Consider the following 21,420-nt stretch of genomic DNA (forward strand, 5'->3'; position numbering starts at 1 on the left):
CTTTTGCATACTGCTCGGAGCTCTTCAGCTCGCGCTCGCAGTCCTTTGGGCGAGACGCTCGAATGAATGGTCCCCTGTGCAACGCGCTGCCACGGCTGCGTCGGGCATCGGTGTCATTGCGGCTCTCGCGCTCGCTGCTCTCAGCTACAACGATCATGGCCGGTCCGTCCGACCCTCGTCACTCATCTGTCTCTACCTCGTAGTCGCAATTGCTTTCGACGCGATGCAATGCCGCACCCTGTGGCTTCTGGGCGATGACGTCCGCAACGCGGCGCACGTCTTCACCGCTGTAACAGCTTGCAAGGTCGTGATGCTCTTCCTTGAAACGCGCACCAAACGCAGGGCCCTCTTGCTGAAGTGGCAGCATGTCGGACCAGAGGCCACGAGCGGCATCATCAATCGTCTATTCTTTTGGTGGCTAAATCGCCTCATGATGAGTGGCTTCAATGGAAACCTCTCCACTTCGTCGCTCTACGACCTAGACGATGAGCTGCTTTCAGAGCCACTCCTGGATAGGCTGCGCTTGTATTGGCGCATCAACAAGGCGAGGGCTGATAGTAAATATCCCCTGGTCTGGGCATTGCTGCAGGCCGTCCGCGGCGGATTGCTAGTATGCATCGTCCCCCGACTGTGCTATTCGGCACTGAAGCTCTCGGAGCCATTTCTGCTTCTCCGTGTGGTGCAGTACATGGATGACGCTCGACAAGAGCAGCGAGAGACAGGATATGCTTTAATTGTCGCCACCGGCCTGGTGTACGCCGGCCGTGCTGTATGCCCTGTCTCCTTTTTCCAAACGTCCAATACCGTACTGACGGCATGTGCCAGTTTGCCAGTAACTTTTACGACTACAAACAGCGCAGATACATGACTATGATTCGCGGCGCTCTGTCTGCTCTCGTCATGCACGAAACGGCAGACTTGCACAACGCCGCCGCGGGATCGGCCACCGTAACCCTTATAACGTCCGACGTGACGCGCGTTGCGGACAGCTTCGACGCCCTGCACGAGATTTGGGCCAGCATTTTGGAACTCTTCTTTGCCATTTGGCTACTCCAGCGACAGCTAGGTCTCGGAAGCATCGGCCCTCTCATTGTCGTCGCAGGTGCGTATCCCTCCGCTCTGATCTGCGCAGCGCGTGTTCCAACCATGTACTCTCGCAATAGTGTCGTATGTCCTAATGAAGATGCTGTCCGCCCGCATGCCTCCTGCTCAAAAGACGTTGAGTGGGGCCATTGAGAAGCGGGTTTCGACAACTTCGTCTATTTTGGCATCCATGAAGGAGGTCAAGATGCTCGGGCTCGTGGCATTGTGGCTCGACAAGATCCAGGGCCTCATGGTTCGCGAACTTGCGTATTCATCCAGGATGCGCACACTCGTCGCCTATATGAATGTGTTTGGTAAAAAATCCCTCGTCGACATCCATGGACTGATTTGCTGATATACTGCGTCAGCCAACATCCCTTCCTACCTTGCGCCAATGTCGGCGTTCGGCATCGCCATCTTCGCGTCCGGTCTCGGGGCGTCGGAGCTTTCAGTGGGCAAGATCTTCACCTCACTTGCCATCATTGGCCTCATCTCGGGTCCTTTGGCCCAGCTTCTCTACACTGTGCCTAGTGTAGTTCGTTCTCTTGCAAGTTTCGACAGATTACAAGAGTTCCTAGACAAGGTCGCCGAGTCGAGGTCACTTCGAGACGAACCACGCGATGGCAGCGATAATGAAGCTGCGCCGTACAAGGACGACCTCGATTTCCCAGCGGAAGTGTCGATTGCGGTCGAGCACGCAAGCTTCCGGTATAACGTAGGAGACGATCCAATTCTTCGAGACATCAACGTCCGCGTCCCAAGGGCCTCATTCGCGCTTGTGGTCGGCAAGGTCGGCACAGGCAAGTCGACGCTGATGAACGCGCTTCTGGGCGAGTTGAACACCAGCGGCAGTGTCTACATCGACCGCAACGCCCAAGGCATCGCATACTGCGCGCAAACGCCGTGGCTTGTCAATGCCACGATCCAGCAGAACATCGTTGCGCAGTCGAGTATGGATCAAGACTGGTACGACACCGTGGTTCGCGCGTGTGCTCTCGACGTGGACTTTGCTAGTCTACCACGCGGAGACCGGTCTCTGGTCGGGACAAAGGGCATCTCTCTCAGCGGCGGCCAGAAGCACCGAGTGGTACGTTTCTTTACGCGCCTACGCCAGTACGCAGGCATTGCGTCTGGATGCTGACGACTCGGAACAGGCTCTAGCGCGTGCCGTATACGCCAAGAAGAGTATTCTGTTCATAGATGACGTACTCAGCGGCCTCGATTGGGCGACCCAAGCTCATGTCTGGACCCAAGTGTTTGGTCCTCAGGGGCTTCTTCGGCGAAGCCAATCCACCGTCGTCTTGGCTACGCACTTTGGTAGGTCCAAATATACACATGGTGCAATCCAGCCTTGCTAAATGCCCTCCAGTCAAGAAGATACAAGATGCCGACGCTGTTATCCTCCTCGAGGACGGTACGATTGCTCTACAGGAGTCGCCCGAAGCCATTAGTACCATGGAGCAATTCACCAGGCTTCTATCCGAGAGCAACAACCAGTCTTTGTCCGACACCTCATCTAGCAACACGGATGAAGATATTGACGCGACACCAAAAGTCGCGACAGAGGGAAAGGCCGCCAAGTCTGTGACAGTTCAATCAGATGACGAGGACCCAGATCTTGCAGTACGAAAGGTTAGCGACTCGGCCTTGTATGCATACTATTTCGAGCATATCGGTTGGGCGTACGGCCTGTCGTGTTTCTTATCCGGATTCATATCTCCATGCACCAGCCTGGCTGCAAGTAAGGCAACTCAGTTTACCAAGGTCAGATATGATGCGAGACATGATGGCTGACGTGGAACGCATAGGCATATGGATGAAGACCTGGGCCGAAGCAAACGAGAGCCAACGCCATGTCAGCACTGGGTTTTACTTTGGGGTCTACGCTGGGCTTGAGGTGTTCAATAGCGTGATGATTGGCTTCGATATTTGGTAGGACACGGACCGTGTCCTTACTTCTTCATTGCGCCGGTACTAACTGGGAGGCTCAGGTATCTTCTCGCAGTAGTGACTATCAGAGCTACACGAGGAGTTCATCTAGACCTTCTCCAGACTGTCATGGGGTGAGCGACTCCTTGTCATTGTTGTGACGCTTGAACTCAAAACAGACGCTAGGGCGCCTCTTTCGTTCTTCGCCGGCACCGATACGGGCGATGTCCTAAACCGGTTCGTGACGTCCATTCAGAGCGCTCCCAGGCGAGCCTGACCGGTCATAGATTTAGCAAGGACATCTCGTTTGTAAATATGAACATGCCCACGGCGCTGCTGACAACTTGGTTCGGTGCGTCGTCCTGGGCGTCGCCTCACGATGGTGTGTTGAAGCTGACCCTCCAGGCCTCCGTACTGTCGTCATGAACTCCATTCTCGTCCTCCCGGGGTCCAGTTACCTCTCTATCGCAATCCCGTTTACTGTCATATTCGTGTACGTTTTGCAGAAATTTTATGTCCGCACGTCGCGCCAGCTTCGCCACCACGAGCTCCAGTCGTCGGCGCCGCTCAACACGCACCTCTTGGAAACGATCGATGGGCTGGCCACCATACGCGCATTTGGCTGGCGTGCTGCCTACCGCAAATCGGCACTCGCATTGCTCGACGACTCTCAGAAGCCGCACTACTTGCTCTTCTGCATTCAGCGGTGGCTCAACCTCGTACTGGACCTATATGTCGCTGGTCTTGCGGTGTTCCTCGTAGCGCTGGGGGTGCTGGTACCGGGATCCAGTACGAAAGGCGCCATGGCCCTGGCGCTCCTCAACGTCCTGGGCCTGGGAAGCTCCTTGGCAAACCTGGTCGGTTCCTGGACGTCGCTGGAGACGTCTCTGGGCGCTCTCGCACGCATCAGGGACTTTGAGAACGAGACGCCGCAGGAAATTGCGCCTGCGAAGCCAGAGGAGAAGGGCGACTCGGACTGGCCGTCTCGAGGAGAGATCGAGTTCCGCGAGACGACCGCGTCGTACGATACCAGCGGCGATTCTCTGCTCGCGATAGATCATGTATCGCTGAAGATCAAGCCGGGCGAGAAAGTCGCTATCTGCGGCAGGACCGGCAGTGGTAAATCGTCTTTGCTGCTGACGCTCTTTCGCCTGCTCGAACTCGACTCGGGGTCCATCACCATTGACGGGCTGGACGTGGCGCACATTCCACAGAACAAGGTCCGGCGGAGCCTCATTTCGGTGCCCCAAGAACCGACGCTCTTCCCGGGGACCATCCGCTCCAATCTCTGGCTTGCTCACGACGACAACGAAAGCGACAGCGACAGCGTGGCGCCCTCGGACGATGAGCTCCGCAACGCCCTAGAGCGGGTCGAGCTCTGGGAGGCCATAGCCTCGCAGGTCGAGGGCCTGAACACGGACGTCTCGACGGTGTCGCTCTCGCAGGGCCAGAAGCAGCTCCTGTGCCTGTGTCGGGCGGTGCTCCGCCGGGACACGAGCGCGGTGCTGGTGCTGGACGAGGCGATGAGCGCGGTGGACGGGCACACAGAGCAGGTCATGGTACGGGTGCTGGAGGGCGCGTTCGCGCGGCATACGGTCGTGTCGGTGGCACACAGGCTCAACACGGTGCGCAAGTTTGACAGGGTCGTCGTGCTGGAGGCGGGGAGGGTGGTGGAGGTTGGGGAGCCGGAGCGGTTGCTGGATATTCCAGACGGGAGGTTGCGGGCTCTTTGGGACAGCCAGAACTGAAGGGCTGCGTCGTACGCGCCGCTTTCCAAGGAGCCAGCCTTGCACGACGGGCACGCCCGACCGGTTTGGAGGTTTAGCTTAGGAACGATGGTCTTTACTAGTATGGCTGCCACGAGGAGATAACAAAGCCCATCACCATCGCATAGAGCGCCTGTGACGCTTGAATAAAGGTAGTGCCGCCGCCGCCGCCGCCAATACGGTGTCCCGGTGGCCCAATGTTTCCTTGCTGCGCCGACCGACGAAGTGGCAGACCGGACAAACTGACAAACACTTGGCAGGTACGTTAGTATCCAAAAAGTCGACCGTGGACGATGCAACGCGTCGAACAAAGTGTCAAGGCCAATTCCTTCATCCCACGCAACGGGCAGTACTAGTAAAACTAACCATGTAAGTTAGTAGCTCGCCTGAGCATACAAGTCACGCCTGATACATACACCCTCTGTATCTCGATCATCCTTTAGAGAGAGAGAGAGAAAAGCAAGATGGCCGCCCATCGACATGCTGCGAACCGACAACGGAAACCGAGTCGCATGGCATGGCATGGCATCATCAATGGCACCCAAGTGCCGAACCTACGTATGTAAACGCTGCGCCATCCCGCGCGGGCCGGGAAGCTTAGAATTCCTTAGACCACGGTGACAGACAGTGCAAGGGACTAGTAACGTTAGTAAGTGGAAAGGGTTCCGCAATGCTGCTACAATACGCTTCTCCACGCGTATGTATGTACCGAGACTTGCGAGAGCCAGCATTGCTTGCTTGCTGCTAGTAGTACTAGTAGTACTAGTAATAGTAGTAGTACGAGGCTAACTTGATGAACATATTAGTTCACGTCAGTCGCCATGGACGGCTGGCAAAACATGGGGAGAGAGCATGTCGTGGTGGCTGGACGAAGAGGCGTATCGCGGCGAGGCTCGACTGTCATGGTCAGGACTCAGGAGGTCCAGTAACCAGCGCGCACAAATCGTTCTACCAGAGAGACTCTCAGCAACGGCCTCTGCTGCGATCGATACAAGGCTGTCGCAGATTGCTGGTTCGTCGTACGTAGTTTGCTTGTACTACTACTCGGCCGAGTCTCGCTCTTAGTCGTGTCACCCAAGCGGCTTTTCCTCTTCCACGCGCATTCCAAAGCACATCCGCCCGAGCCTCGCTAGCCGTCCTTACATGCGACCCAAGGTCGGCTAACCAGCCGCTTCACCTTTGAAGAGAGGGGAGCTCGAAATTCCAGCAAGGCGCTCCATGTCGCTTCTTAACAAATGTCAGAAGCCGGCTACCTCGACGCTTGCTGCACGCTTGTCCGCACCTTTGACGAATCAAGGCTTCTGGCTTCAACTCTAGCGAGAAATGCGAGACAACAACTTCTACGGGGCAATGGACGTTTAAACCGTCCTGGTGCGCTGGACCTTTTTTCTTTTCTTTCTTAGCGGATACGCTACGGAGTGACGGTGCATTAGACCCGCGTTTACATGGTATTTTGGCATTTCACCATAGAGTCTTAACGCGTTGATCCCAAGGCGAGATACTACTAGCCCAGCCACCCGTGTGCTCGCTCCTCCGCACGGTAGGGCAGTGCTTGTAAGGCGGGACGCTCTTTGCTGCTGGTGATGCTTTGTTATGATGAGCTGCTACATGATGAATAAAAGGAAAATGTTATGATAATAAAGGGCGGGCGGGCGGACGCTCTGCACGGGTCGGACGCCGTATCCTCCGTTCGTGATTCCTCCCGCGTCGTATCCTCTTCCTTTTCGCTGTCCTGGCAGGGTTGCCGCTCGCTCTTTTTGCCGAACGAAGGAAAGCCTCAAAATGAGAGCAGCAGCAGCGGCAAGGTTGTATTCTGTCGTGGCCGTGGCCGTGGCTGGGCTGCTTGGCTCTGTCAGCGGCCACGAGCAGCACCACGGCCATGGCGGAGGAAGCTGCGAGGACGTTCCCGTTATTGAGTATCAGCCAGCTGCTGTCGTTTGCTCCGGCAGTACGACGGCGAGTACGATGATCCGGTAGGTGCACATGCTCCTCCCCTCCCTTCCTCGACGACAGCAGCAGCAGCAACCTTTAATGGCACTTGAACCGTCGTCGACCCAGGCCATTCACTTGCTCGCTTTCAATCACTCTCATTCAACCTCTCAAGGCTAACGAAAAGGGGCGTTCCTACAGGACATACAATACCTGCGCCCCAACATCCTGTGTCGTGACTGTATCGGACACCTTTCCCGTCACGGCAGCCAACATCACGACCAAAACCGTCGTAGGAGCATGCGAGGGCACGTCGACCCTGCCGGTCGATCCGGAAGGGGACACGACTGTCATTGTCACGAAGACGCCCACGGGATGCGTCACTACGACAACGACGACGACGGGGCCGAAGGCGGGGACTAGGACGCTATGGCCGAGTTCGCATGGCGGCACGATGACGGTCATCGTCACCAAGACGACGAAGACGCACAGCAAGCCGGTGCCTGAGTCGACTACGTGCACGGAGACCGATACTGGGCGAATGAGCCGCACCACGGAGGCGTCTACAGCGCCGACCGCTGGCTCGTCGTCAGGTAGCAAGTCTACTTCCTCCGCTGCGTCGTCGGATACGTCAACAAGGACGACGTCGAACACGGGCACAGGTAGCTCCACGTCTGCGGGCTCCTCCACGACGGCTACGTCCACGAATACGTCGACGTCAGGGTTAGCTACAACTACACCGACCACAACGACAACGACGGCAACCACCAGTAACACGGAGTCATCCACGACATCGTCTAGCACGTCTACTTCAATCACCACGCAAACGGCGACTACGTCAAGTACGTCCGCGACGACCACTACGCAGACCACACCGACGACAACAACAACGTCATCGTCCACCTCATCTACATCCACTACGGCGACCACACCGACAACATCGTCATCAACTACCTCCACCTCAACTACAACAGAGACCACACCTACCACATCATCCTCAAGCACCTCAACAACTACCACTTCCACAACAAGCACAACCTCAACCACCGACACCAGCACCACCACGCCCACCACCAGTCCCACGACAACCTCATCCTCCACAACCTCATCCACATCCACCACCACCACATCCTCCACCTCCCCCACGCAAACATGTCCCGACCTCGAAAACGGCAACTTCGGCGACACCACTGGCACCCTCGCCCCGTGGTACATCTCGGACCAGATGACGGCCGACTCCTCAGGCGTCGTCGCCGAGGGCCCCAACGGCCGCAGCGGCAGCTCCTTCGCCCTCATCCCCTCGCAGACGGACCGCGCCCAGGTCTACCTCAACCAGCAGATCCCCCGCTGCGGCGACCCCCCGCCCGTCGTCACCCTCACCATCCGCTTCGACTACCAGTTCACCGGCGACTCCGAGGGCTGCAGCATCGGCGCCGCCGTCAACCGCGACCCCAACAACCTCGTCACCGTCACCGACGAGGGCGTTACCCCCGGCGAGTGGCAGCATTACGAGGGGCAGCCCATCATGGTCCAGTTGACGTATGATTCCCTCTTCACGCTGAAGCTCATGTGCGACTCGGATACGCCAAACATGCCGGGCATTCTCATCACCGACATCACAATCTATTAAGTCCGTTTCGCGCCGTTTGATGATTCATGATTCCCCCTTTTTAGAGGTCCATAAGTCAGTTCAGTTCATTCCCAGGTACATGATGGAAGACAACTTGAATTGTAAACTTCGTTTTCTTTTCCGTTTAATTTTCTTTCAGCGGACCAAGTTGAAGTATTGTATGTCAGTGTATTTAATAACAAAACGTAGTACCAGTCGCGCCAGCTGCTAAACGCTAAAGGTCAATCGCACGCACAGTAAAGCTATACCTCCAACGTCTCACCAGGGACTCTGGCTTCCAATATTCATCTCCATCCGCTGCACTCCAGACCTAGGTATCTTGCATGCCTGATCCAGCTCCGCGTCCACATCCCAGACCTGTAACAAGTCGTCCATCTCGCATAGCAGATCCTCTACAACATCCATCGGTTCTTGGGACTCTCTTGCAACTCGTTCTTGCCGTTCTCGCACCACATCCGTTTCAAGTTCGAGGGCAGCTCCGCCCAACTGCTCAGTAGCCACGGCATCGTCCGCCGCCAAAAATTGCGCGGCCATGCCTTGCATGCCTGGACTCTGAGCAGCCTGTTGGGATGCCGTTGGGATGAGCTTCTGACGTAGTCCATCGGTGCGACTTGCCACGGCCGCGAAATGCTTTCTAAACTTGTCGCTTTCTGATGTGGGGAGGTTGCCAATGGGCGTGGCCGGGGGAGGCGACGCCGCGCGTCCCCGTTGTTCAAAACTCGATTGACCACATGAGTCTTGCAAGCCTCTGACCTGCTCTTGCCCAGCGCCATGATCTGGTAGTCGCCATGACACGCGCCGGCTAGCACGTGGCACGCTACCATGGATTTTCAGCGCCGAAGCCATTCGATATCCTTCTATACTCTGCCCAATATGGCCGGTGCGGGGACGAGTTCGTGCTGGTGAGGGCGTCATGAATGAAGCAAATGATTTGACAGTAAATTGCGGCTCCGGTGTCGACAGTCGCACGGCTGGCTGCGATGCAGGTGTCTTGATGCTACCTTGAGACACAAGACAATTGCTTGAGACGTTGCCGCCGTACGCCAAGGTATCGCCAATACCACCAGCCCATGGGCTTTGTGCGTCTGCGGGTATAACAAGCTGGCTCTCACCCGAGTTTAGGCACTTCTCATCAGAGAATCGGCCGGTGCTCTCACCGTGATTGCCAGTTGAAATGTCTTTCGAGCGCCCGAAGAGCTGCGTCTTGTCCCATGGAGTCTGTTGTGATTCTGTTATCACGGCGCCTGTGGCTTTTTCTGGCGTGACTGCTGTTTCTTCTTGTTGATAAGTGGAGTTGTCAATATTCGCAATCATCGGGACAGCGGCCTCACTTTCCGGTCGCGACGCATCAATATGCTCCTGGTGGGAGGAAGATTCATCCTCATCCATGACCTCTGTACCAGCCACATCACTCTCCGAAGCTGTTTCTGTGCTTGGCGTTAGGGACTTCAGGTTGGCTGTTGCATCATCTGACTTCGCCTCAGAGCACGATGTCTTCTGGGACAGTCTGGCCCAGGGGCTCGACGGAACAAGGCGATGGAGAATGCTCTTTAAGGAAACCTCGCTCGACTTCGAAGGGAGAGCCGGGCGTGACTGTCCCATTGATGCACCGCAATGCTTCTCTGGCCCCATGCCAGCCTCGAGGCCTGGGTCTGGCACCACCTTACCGAGAGGGGGAAGTGAAATCTCAGGGGACCTAACCACGCTCAGAATCGGCCTCTCTGGATACGGCGGCTTCGTTTCACAGCCTTTCGACCCTAGGATCTCGGCTGCTAAAGGCTTGTAATCAATAGCTGGCTCCGATGCACTGACGTCGGGTTCTTCGAGACTGGTTCGAGCCTCTTCGGACCCGCTAGCCTCTGGTTTGGGTCGAGCGGCAATTTCGATGTCGGGCGCCTGGGTAACATTTCGTCCAATCCGGTCGTTGGTTGTCGACACAGCATCAATATCAGCGCTACTTTCATGCGCATGAGTATGAGTGACAAGCCGCTTCACATTGCCGCCCCCCTTCTTATCGGGCCGCTTTTCAAGGGATATCAGCCTTCTGAAGCGAGATCGTTCATGAATATCTGTGCCGTCTCCAGGAGGTGCAATCCCGACTTGTTCCTCATCATCCGTAGAGTATGCACCGTCTGCATCATCTGCAGGACGCCCCGAGGTAGCGGCACGGTCGCTGACCTGGTCTTGTGGGGCGCGGTCTATGTCTCTTGTGGCTTTGCTGTAGGCTTCTGTGATACTCCGGGCATCATCGCCACATGAGATCTCTTTACGCTCCTTGGATTCTGGTGGGCCGACAGGAGCCGCATTGATCTCGCCCTCGACAGATTTCTCGGAGTCGTGGTCTTCTGTTTGTTTGCTCAATGTACACTCGTGGTCTGTAGTTTCCAGGTCTGGCCGGTTCATGTCAACCATTGAAGACTCCTTGCCGGTCTGATCGGGCTGTTGTCGGATTTTGAAGCAGGAACTGGAATCCATTTGAGTCTCCAACTGTGCGACTGAATCCGGCGCGATAGGAGCATGCAAGGCTTCTTCGGCACTGTCGCCTTCTTCCGGATTGTTCATGTGGTAGACTGGCCCCTGGTTTCCTACCATGATGCCATGCTTCGTAGTTGATGGGTGTTCCACCGTGAGGGATGCACCCGCTGCACGCCTATTCACGTCTGTTGCTCTGCGACCAGAGGCCACAGCTCCATGGCGCTGCGATATCGGGGATGAAAGAGTGGCCGCAGCCGCTTCATTTTGGCTCAACTCGTCGTCCGCTTGTCCAGTGGACTGCATGACACACTTCCACATATCTCGTCGGGGCGAGACTCGCTTTGGCGTCTTGGGAACGCGCCTTTTGTGTTTAGCAAAGGAGAGGGGTGGCATTGACGTCATGAGCTCGTCCTCTGTCTCATCCACTTCCTCAAAGCTTCCAGTTGCTTGTCCGGACTTCGACGCTCGGGAATTGAAGACCGAATTAGCCAGCCAGCTGACAGAATTGGTCGAAGTGAGATGATCCTTATCACGCAGCACACGCGAATTGGAATTTCGACGAGCGAGGGGAGACTTGGAAAAGCTGGGTTCGCTGGACTCGAGTTTGCGCTTCTTGCTGGCCACCCTTTTGAGCCATTCGGATTCTCTGGCGCGCCTCTTTCTGGCCGAAGCGGTGATCTGAGCCTTGGATGCAGCCCAGAAAGAATCGCGCGACGGAGAGGGTATTTTGATACCCGTTCTCCAGTCCTGTATCATAGACAACACGTGGTCGTCGAGATGGGAATGCTTTTCGGTAAGCGGTGCCTGCTTAAGGCTCTCGGGGCTGGGAAGATGGCATTCGAGGTCGGATTCGCCGAGCTCCGTCTCCTCGAGTACCTGCTCATTCGTGGCTAAGGCCCCTTCCGTTATCGACTCTGCGGCCAGTGGCTTCTCAGAGTGGGCACGCTGTTTGCTCCGCCACGGATTGGACCAGCCGGACCCTTGATCAAAGGGGCCTCGCAGGGAGGCTGACAGCAGGAAGGGCACATCCCCGTCCAGAAACCTTCGACCCGCGGCCTCGTATCTCAGTCGTCTTGTAGCAGGATTGTCGTAATCCTCGTCCTCGCAGCCGTGGTAAAAAACATCGTCGATGTTGCAGACTGCTTCGGCGTATATTTCGTCATGGTCCCAGTCGGGAAGAGACTGAGCTGGGAGGGCAGCCATGGTGTTGATGTGGCACGGAGGGGTTGAAACCGACGCGAGACCGCTGAAATTGGTGTCAGATGTAGTGCAGCAGCGGTCATCGGCACGGATCAAAGGCTGTGCGGATCTCGCAGGTGTAGAGGGCGAGACGCCTGCTCGACTGTCAGTGGAGCATACATGTGCTGGGAATTGATGAGGCTGAGAGACACTTTGGAGGGGGGACAAAGGAGGCGCGTCGCGTGTCGCGGCCGCACGTGATGACGCGTAAAATGGCAGGTGCAGGGGAGACGTGCACCCAAATACGTACTTCATCGCGCCTGCTGTGTCGTCCGGCACGATGTCAAATAGCACGTCGCAAGCTACTGGCTAGAAAGACAAAAAATCATTCAAGCGCGAAGTGCAGGGCCGTAGAGTCTCAGCGACATTCGGCTACATTTTACTGTGCTACTATAACCCTTCGTCGCAGTATCTGCAATCTGACAAGATGTACTTCGTATTCACTGGAGCGTATCGCTACGAGGTACGTATGCGTGTGTGCCCTGGCTTCTCAAGTGATACACTGTACCCCGAGGTGCCGGGTCAGAAGTGTTCCTCATGTTTCGGCCGCACACGCGTACTTCGTACTGTTGCGGATCTTTTCCTGCCTATTCGATCACCCCAGGGGCGCTTGGTGGTGGACTGGTCGAGTCCGAATCGAACCTGTGCACCTGTTGCACAACCAAGCCATTTACTTCTTCGATATCGCCTTTCAAAACTCCTTGCAGAATTCACAGATTACTTTGAATCAAAGCCGCAAGTTCAGAATCCCTTTTTCTTGTGCGTGCTACAGTCAAAATTGACAAGAAAACCTGCCAGGACGTGCCAGCGTCTCTAGGGTAAGCAGCTGTCGAGCCAGAAATCTGAAACACGGCAATAGATGGGGCGATGGTTGGCGCAGCAACGGGGTAGCCTCCAATAAACTCGAGCTATTGTTGTGATTGTGCCCAATAAGGCTAGCGCCAAGCAAACGGTCACTCACTCCAACGCGATCCGCCGTCGCGCGTCACGATAGCTAGGTATCCCCGGCCTTATCACACGGCACAAGAAGTCGCTTCTATTTGCGCCTTGTCGCTTCGCTGCCTGGACGCATATCTGTTTTTGCATGTCTCCACGGATCCAAGTTTGGAAAGAAGACCTCAACAAGCAGCGGCCCACGGGCGCATCATCTGTCATCACCTCGCCGCGCAAACTTAAAACACTTCGGCATCAACTGATCACAACACCCCGCCACTATCGTCGACGGCGTCATCGCAACCCTATGTTTCATGGCGTCATTGTCGCCCAAATAGCGCGTCCCCTTTGCCCCCCTAACTCCGCCTACCATGGCGCACGCATGGCTGGACTCGCTGTCCGAGGATTGGGTCTCCCAGCCGGGCGACAACTCATCCAACAAGCTGCCGTCTCTGAAAAACAGTAGCAATAGCAACACCCCGGATTCGAAGCCGCGTCAACGACCGAGCCGAATACCGCGCAGAACCCCCAACAGCAGGCTTTCTATATCCTCTGTTGAGGATACGAGCCCGGCGATCCTCAGCGAGCGTAGCGCCAGCGAGATCAACGTTTCCAACCGGCGATTGAACTGGCGCCTGTGCCAGCAAGTTAAGCAACGAGCCGCGTCAAACTCTACCGAGGGCTCCGTTGTTCACAACAGCGTCCTGCGGAAGTCGACCGGGAGCCGAAGAAAGACCGAGACGCCAGAGTGGAAGCGACGCCTGGTCCACGGCAAGGTTGCCTATGGCGAGCAGCGCGACCTATTTTGCTCCGCCGCCGAGGGCTTGCAGGACATGTTTCGGCCACCGTCTGCCGGCGGCGACGCTGGCGAAACAACGCTCCCATCGAGTCCGCCGCATGTCTCTGCGCCGCCCACGATAGACAAGGACCTCGAGCGCTACATTGACGCCGCCGACGAGTCTGACGGACCGGCCGACATCTCTCCAAGTCCAAGCCCGCGGCGGCGCGAACGCGGCATTCAATTCAGACTCAACGACCAAGACACGGAAAGTCCGTCCATTTCCTCGCGACGCGCGCCATGCTCAGTGCCCTCTGCGCAAGGCGATGACGACATCTACCGTGACGAGAGCTGCTTGACGGCCCCCGACGACATGGCCAACATGACGAGGAAAACCAGTGGCCAGACGGACAACCGCAACGAAGATTTCAGCCCCATATTGATTGGCAAACATAGCGCCGATGACGGCAAGGTCGACTTCGCACCCATCGACGTGCCGGTCGAGCAGCTCTGGCAGAAGCTAGAGCGACTGCGCGTCAATCAGTTGCTGGTAGACTCGCAGCTCGACTCGCAGGCAGACCTGGAGCCCAAACGAGATCGCGGCCAGGAAGCTCAAGGCCTCAGCGACACCACGCAGGAGTTGGGAAGGAAGGGTGCTTTCATCAATGTCCAGCGAGGCGGGCGATCGGGAGATGGGTCTTTCTACCACCGCGGGCTCAGCTCGGAGATCGGCGTAGACACATCAGAGATGCTCCCGGAGGAGTCCATGCAAGCGAGTACACCCAAGCAGTTCCCCTCGGTTAGAGCCCAGGGCGCAAATCCGGTGCCTACTCTTCATCTCCCGCCGAGTCCGACCTTGCCTCGCGCGCCCTTCCCCAGCCCTGAGAAGCGACAAGCCCGAGACGCCACGGCTACCAGCCCCTTAAAGCTATTCGGCCCCTACGACACTTTCACGAATCAAACTCTGCTCCGCCGAATCAGCCAGTTCGAGGAGGCATCGGGAAGCCCATCGCGCCAGTCAAGCATCTCGCATGCTGACAAGCCCCTGCAAGAGATGTCACGGACCTCCGACCGAGATGCGTCGCCCCGCGACTCGAGGACGCTCAGCCGCTTTGGTGGCGGAGATTTGGACGGTTACTCGTTTCCCGGCGACATATCATACGATTCGAGCGGGAACTGGGAGGTTGCAGACAAGGAGAACATCGCGCCCGCACCTAGGCTTTCTTCTAATCCCCCGTTCTATGCGCCACGCGCATCCTCGCCAGACAACCAAGCCGACCTGCAGATCCGAAGGCGCCGAAACACGGGTTCGACTCAAGATACCCACCGAGAACGCTCATCCTCCACAGCCAGCAATCAGCCTTTCCCTGTCTTGCCTCATGGCGCGCCCCTATCCGCCCTCACGCCTAAGCGCGATGGCGACTCGGAGGGCAAACGGCCACGTACCTCACCCTCTAAAGACCCTACGCCGAAACGCCGACGGACCTTGCATCGATCTGATGTCGCATTTGGCCGCGAGGAGCATTTGGCTGCGATCGAAGGGGCTCACCAGCAAATGCAAGAAGTCATGGGAAAGAAGAGCAAGGACGCCCGTTCCGGCGAGTTTCAACTGGCAGACCCCAGTGTCCTCGCCATGCGCTCGATACTTTGGCCGCATAGCCATACCTCGAGCCCACAGGCCATGCCACCCATAAACCCTCAACTTCGTGCGCTGCAAGCTGCTGCCGCGTCTCCTAGGAGCGAGCATTCCGAGACTGAGCGGAAGCCTTCGATCCGAACGCAGGACTTTGTCGACCAAGCAGCCCAGATCATGGCCATGATCCGCAGCCAAGTCCGGCCAGACCTGGCGAGCCTCGAGGAGTCGGTCGCCGAGGGTGAAGCAGACAGCCCAAGAGCTCCAATGACGGATTCAACCGATGAGTCTGCTGAGCCCTTTTCACGTCCTCCAAGCCGCGATGGGCAGCCCCGCTCGCCGCTGGCACAGTTCCAAGAGGACCCTGAGCTCGCGAGCCGTCTCAAAAAGTATCAGGAACGGAGCGATGCGGGAGACTTCATCTCCTCCTCCTTCCGGTCCATGGGGTTGGCAAACGCCGGGATCCAGAGTGAGACGGAGCGTAGCCAGCCCATGGCACCCGCTGACACACGATCCATGGGACCTCTGCCCGTCAACGGAGACTTTGTTAGCGACTTGCCCAATGTTCGCATCACCTCCGCCGGGGGCCAGTCTCATGGGCTCCTCAGCCCAAGTAAGGAGTTCCCGTCCAACTCTTCCAGCCGAGACTTCAGTAGGAACTTCCCTACCACGTCCTCGCGTGGATCCGAGTCTCGACGCACCATCATGCCCGAGAGCGTCTCTCACCTGATCCCCGACAGGGTCGGAAGCATGTTCCTTGACAAGCAGAACAAAACGTGGATCAAGCGCAAAGGTTCTACTTCCACCGCTCCGTCAGTGAATGCGGCGTCTTTTGAGGACAGCGAAGAGGACCCGTTCGCTAGTATTCCGGATCTTACTGTCGATATGACCAAGGAATTGCAGAATCTGCGCCTTGGCGCTGCACTCCGAATGGCTGAGGCCGAGAATGAAGAGCAGCGGACAACGCCCGGAAGCTCCTTTGGTCGGACATCGCGCCAGTCAAGCAGGACCTATGGTACGCTGTCGCCTAAAGACCGCGTCGGTCCGCAAATGTCTCCATTGGCAAGAGGAGAGTTGGAGAGGCTGGAAGGCCGGGCGGCATGGAGCACTGTCTCCTCCAAGGAATCGGAAGATCAGGACTCCGCCATCCACGACAGACGCGACCGCGGGCCGATATCGAAGAAGAGAAATCTCACCATTTCCTTCTCATCACCGGTTGCTTCAATCATACATGACGTGGTCGCGGAGGATCTGGATAGCCTCGACGATGATCCACAGACGCAACACGACAAGCTGCCTCTCAAACAGACGCTGCGCAGCACCCTGTCAGGCATGAAACGAGTCGCCACCCAGGGTACATCTAGACCGGTGTCTGGTCGAGGAGCCGGCTTTGTGCCACGCCCGGTGTCCCGCATCGACGAACAGGACGAGGAGAGCACAGTCGAGATACACCCAGACGAAGACCGGCAGGTCAGCATCATTGGCGATCATAGTGTCGTCAGCCACCGAACGCCTCGCAGCCGGCACGCTAGCCTGAGTTTCATCATCAATCACACGCCCGGCCATGGGGCCATGCAGTACCAGCCGGATGAGAGCGCCATCATCGGTCGGAATGTTGGAAAACTGTCGTTGAGCCCTTTGTCGGAGTTTACACTCAATAATCCGGAGCAGTCGTTCGGTTTCGAGGTTAGCTACGTCATGGGCCATCGACACATGGCGACGGGCGATGGCTCTAAGAGAGTCTTGTCCATGACGATAAGGGAGCTCGTGGACAAGCTTAGCGAGGTTGAACCGTATGAGCCGTTCTGGGAAGATCTGACGGATCTTGATCTGCATGACAAGCAACTCACAAGCCTGCATATGCTGGACGAATTCTGTGGTAGGGTGGTCAAGCTGGATGCGTCGCAAAACAAGCTGAATCACCTCGATGGCGTTCCGTCCACCGTGCGACAGCTCAAAGCATCCTGCAACATGCTGACCGAACTCACGTCATGGGACCACCTCATGCATCTCCAGTACGTGGACGTTTCCGGCAACGAGATAAAGAGCCTCTCGGCCCTCAAAAATCTGGTGCATCTGCGCAGCATACGGGCCGACGACAACCAGCTTACAAGTTTGGATGGTCTGGACTGTCACGATGGCTTGCTCTCGCTGAGAGCGCGCAACAATTTGATCGAGGAGCTCGACTGCTCCCTGACCTTGTTTGAGCGACTGACAGAGTTGGACCTGGAGGGTAACATGATTCGCTCGATTCATGACCTAGAACTCTTGCCGTCATTGTCGAAGCTGGTGTTACGGAAGAATTCTCTGTCTGAGTTCCGGCTGAAGCGAAGCATGAAGACGCTGCGCCAGCTGGATGTGAGCGACAATGACCTGACCAGCCTGGACTTGAGCAACTTGCCAAATATTCAGTCCGTGCACGCCGACCGGAACCGCATCCGCGAGCTCACGGGATTCGACCGAGCCAGACGGTTGGACAGCCTTTCTTTGCGGGAGCAGCACGGCAACTCGCCTCTGGACATGAGCTTCTTGGCCAGCGCTTACGAGGTCCGTAAGCTTTTCCTTTCCGGGAACTACCTCGGCTGCTTCGAGCCGACAGTCGACTTTCTCAACTTGCAACTCCTGGATCTGGCAAACTGTGGACTGCAAGCGCTCCCGGACAAGATGGGCCAACTCATGCCAAACCTCCGAACGCTCAATGTGAACTTTAATGCTATCGCGGACCTTTCGCCGTTGCGATACGTTCCAAGATTAAAGAAGTTGCTCGCCGCAGGTAATAGGCTTGCAGACTCGACAGCCGTGACGCAGCTCCTGGTAGAGTTCCCACACCTGACGCAGCTGGACGTCCGGGACAACCCGGTCACACTCGGATTCTACGCGCCGGTGCAGGTGCTGGTAGCGACAGAGGGACAGAGCTCTTGCGACCCTTTCACGCTGCCGGATACCGACCTAGAGCGGGATGAGCTGTTTGCGAGCCGGCTGGACGAGGCGACAAGGCTGCGACGGAGGCTGCATCATGTTGTACTGGTTTCAAGCTGCCGGCGACTTAGAAGATTGGATGGCCTGCCTGTGAGGCGGCGAGAGGTACTCGCTGAGGACGATCTACTGCGCACATTGATAGCTGAAGGCTTGGTGCCAAAGGTGGAGGAGGGTACGGTGAAAGGGTCTGAAGTGGCGACGGAGGGCCGCGCAGCCGCTGCTGCCGCCGAGCCTGAGCCGGGCGAAGACGACGATGCAGCTGCGGCAGCACAGCTGGAAGAAGAGATGGAAGCCTCCCGGCAGAGGAACGAGAGTAGCCGCTGGAGCATTGAGAACAGCTTCGCCTGAGCTCTATGACGTCCTACGAGACCATGATGCTTTACGACAGGCCCGGAGTTTGAGCGAGCCATTCGCCAGGTTGACTTTCCCGGCCTTGGTAAAAGAGGTCAAGACGAACAGGGTCTGCCCTCATGGAGAGGGTGTGGGCAGCAGTGCGCTTTGGAGTTTTGGAGTGTCGTCTCGGCTAGAAAGCTGGCGTTTTGCGCAGCATGGAAAGTTGAAGCGCCTGCACTTGCACTGTACATCATTTATATCGATGGTTGGAGCGATGTTTTTTGGCAGGCTCCGTGGAGATATTGCATTGCTGGGTGTATGATAGAGTACATTGCGATTTGCGGGCATCAATTCAAATGAATCATAACGGCATAACATGGGGGTCATCTCCCAACAGACCAGAGAGGCCTTCCTCATTGCTGCGTTTGTCTGTTGTTGTCGTCGCCATCATTAAACCACGAGGCGACGGCGCAGCTCTTGCCTCTCGCCGCCACATTCCCCGAACAAGGTCCCGATGGAAGTTGACTGGTCGAGTGTCGTGATGCTGCTCGACCTGCCGCAGTCCTGGGAACGTTGGGCCAGGTAGACTTTGTGGTCTTGCCAGTCGAACACGGCGTAGACCTGTTTCAAGAAGTTGGCGCCTAGGATGGCTTGGTTTCCGAAGGCTGCAGGCGCTTGTCAGCACACTTCCATCATGGGTTCCGTAGTCGTGTTGCCGCCGCCGCCGCCGTCACCGTTGCGTGCGCACAAAATACACGAGACGCAACTGTCGGAAGCGCAGCAAAACGCCATGTTTGGGGGTGGGCGCGTAGCCAAGCCACGACTTACCAGCTGGTGGAGGCGCCGCCACGCCAAGTATGCACTTCCTGTAGTTGACTTCGGATCCGACCAGGTCCTTGAACGGCAGCCTGATGGTGATGTCGCCGAGGGTAAAGTCCAGGGACCCCGTTGATTCGGTGGTGGCGTCGCAGTCTACAGTATAGTAGAGGGAGCCGTCCCTCGTCATGGACTGCTGGCGCTGGGCGGAGGGGAAGAAGGTCTCGGCGATGGTCTCGACTGCGGGCGCTGGCAGGTAGGAAATGGTGTTGCTGCTGTCGAGTCCGGCCGATAGCGACTTTGCGTTTGTGACCGAGAGAGGGTAGTGTGATCCGTTTCTGGCGGTGACGCCTACTTGGTCGAAGCTGATGGTGAATCTGGGCGGCTGTAGAGCAGATGCCCTGTCCCTGAGGGCTTCTCTTGATGACTTGGTGTCGGCGGTGCCAGCCTGTGCGAATGGATCGAACGTCATCTTCCGCCCGACGAGAGGGCCCGAGAACTTGTGGGTGTCGACGCCGCCGAAGAGCACGGAGCCTGGTGCGACAAGAGTCATCAGCGACCCAAGGTTTGGGGTTGTTTGTTTCGTTTGTTTGTTTGTTTGCCTTTGATGGAGACTGGGAGGGGGAGGAAGAGGGTTGTTGTATTCGTACCTCCGTCGCTGGTATCCGCGCCTCTAATGTCTAAGCTGACGGCGCTTCTCCCGGTCACGCCTTGCCTTTGGAGATTCTCCACGATCGATACACTATCCCCGTCGGGGGAGGAGTGTGGTTCCGGGGCGACGCCAAGCGTACCGAGTGCGACCTGAGTGGCGTTGCTGCCTCCAAGCCCAATCGGCTGTCGCTGAACTACCGATGCTGTGGTTCGTGTAAGTGGCAATCTACCGGTCAGTTCAGTGTTATAAAGACAGCCCCCCATTCGCCTTGTTGTTGTTCTTCTTTACGGCCTGTTGATGTGGAAGCGCTTACATCCCAAAGTCATACTATCCGCCGCCATCGCCATCTCGTCACGGCCTGGTCTATCCGTGCCGTCAAACGTCCTGCTCATCTCCGGGTAGAAGCGGCCGCTGGTGCGGCATAGTTTCCGCAGCTGGAGGCGCTCGACGCCGCTGCAGTTGGGATTGACCCATGTGACGGGCGAGGTGAGGCTGAACGCGAGCTTCACGCTCGTCCCCGGGGTGCCGACGCGCACATCAACCGTGTAGAGCAGGTCGTTGACCGTCGATGTGGAGAAACGGAATCCCCTCTTGAAGCGGCCCGTCAAGTCGAGTGGGTTCGCCTTCAGCGGGAGGTGCACGATGCCCGCTGGTTGTTGCCCGACATGAAGGCCTGTGGGACTGTCCGCGGGCAGGGCGAGCGCCTGCAGCGACAGCGTCACGACCGCGATGAGTATTGAAGAATGCATGTGTACGTGCATCAGAATCCGTCGAATTCGGTCGATGTGCGATGGACAGCTCGCGCCGACGCATCGAGCTGCGCGTGCCGTTCAACATTATAAAAAGCCATTCTATAAACCACGTGCCTCAGCGTCAACACTTATCGTGCAAGATGGCAATCATGCGCGCCACGCACCCGTCTGTCCTTTTTGCCTGTCGGCATTTACGCAGTACGTACTGCTGACTCGACGCTTGAACGCCAAGCGTTGCAATGCTTGCGCGCAGGACAGTGAGACGTGTGACATGGTGTCGTTGAAAAAGCTTAAATAAATCGTTGACCCTCGGGTCTCGGTGGTGTGCATGTCCGCATTAGGTACGGCGCTCCTCAGTTATTATCTACTAGGTAGGCATCAGCATGAATCGGCATTTTAATGTACTTTGTAGCAAGTATGAAACCCACCCATACATAGGCGGGAGCGCCGACACGGACACCACATGCACAATGTGGGCATGAAGGGAGCCTCA

At 57.0% G+C, this 21,420-nt stretch overlaps 5 protein-coding genes across 5 annotated transcripts; 3 read left to right on the forward strand and 2 right to left on the reverse strand.

The window, feature by feature from the left end:
- Positions 1–223: 223 nt before the first annotated feature.
- On the forward strand, positions 224–4,858 carry JDV02_010402 (uncharacterized protein; the record flags this gene model as incomplete). Its single annotated transcript, XM_047992140.1, has 11 exons — positions 224–769; positions 826–1,102; positions 1,164–1,397; positions 1,452–2,170; positions 2,238–2,400; positions 2,453–2,824; positions 2,892–3,015; positions 3,075–3,146; positions 3,199–3,249; positions 3,300–3,364; positions 3,418–4,858. The coding sequence occupies 11 exons, from the start codon at positions 224–226 to the stop codon at positions 4,758–4,760; spliced, it is 3,966 nt and encodes a 1,321-aa protein (XP_047848153.1). The 3' UTR covers positions 4,761–4,858.
- Positions 4,859–6,743: 1,885 nt separating this feature from the next.
- Positions 6,744–8,337, forward strand: JDV02_010403 (uncharacterized protein; the record flags this gene model as incomplete). The annotated part of the gene is made up of 5 exons (XM_047992141.1): positions 6,744–6,751; positions 6,909–7,206; positions 7,374–7,430; positions 7,509–7,916; positions 8,014–8,337. The coding sequence occupies 5 exons, from the start codon at positions 6,744–6,746 to the stop codon at positions 8,335–8,337; spliced, it is 1,095 nt and encodes a 364-aa protein (XP_047848154.1).
- A 161-nt stretch (positions 8,338–8,498) lies between these two features.
- Positions 8,499–12,162, reverse strand: JDV02_010404 (uncharacterized protein). Its single transcript, XM_047992142.1, has one exon. It carries the CDS (start codon positions 12,013–12,015, stop codon positions 8,596–8,598), a length of 3,420 nt encoding a protein of 1,139 aa, XP_047848155.1. The 5' UTR covers positions 12,016–12,162; the 3' UTR covers positions 8,499–8,595.
- A 901-nt stretch (positions 12,163–13,063) lies between these two features.
- Positions 13,064–19,075, forward strand: NUD1. The gene has a single exon (XM_047992143.1). The coding sequence runs from the start codon at positions 13,356–13,358 to the stop codon at positions 18,720–18,722; it is 5,367 nt and encodes a 1,788-aa protein (XP_047848156.1). The 5' UTR covers positions 13,064–13,355; the 3' UTR covers positions 18,723–19,075.
- Positions 19,076–19,126: 51 nt separating this feature from the next.
- On the reverse strand, positions 19,127–21,163 carry JDV02_010406 (uncharacterized protein). Its single transcript, XM_047992144.1, has 5 exons — positions 21,092–21,163; positions 20,489–21,026; positions 20,174–20,377; positions 19,536–20,057; positions 19,127–19,372 (listed from the first exon to the last, which is right to left on the reverse strand). The coding sequence occupies exons 2-5, from the start codon at positions 20,934–20,936 to the stop codon at positions 19,158–19,160; spliced, it is 1,389 nt and encodes a 462-aa protein (XP_047848157.1). The 5' UTR covers positions 20,937–21,026; positions 21,092–21,163; the 3' UTR covers positions 19,127–19,157.
- Positions 21,164–21,420: the final 257 nt, after the last annotated feature.

The sequence above is a fragment of the Purpureocillium takamizusanense genome, chromosome 12 (assembly GCF_022605165.1).
Source record: "Purpureocillium takamizusanense chromosome 12, complete sequence".
In the NCBI taxonomy this organism is placed as follows: Eukaryota; Fungi; Ascomycota; class Sordariomycetes; order Hypocreales; family Ophiocordycipitaceae; genus Purpureocillium; species Purpureocillium takamizusanense.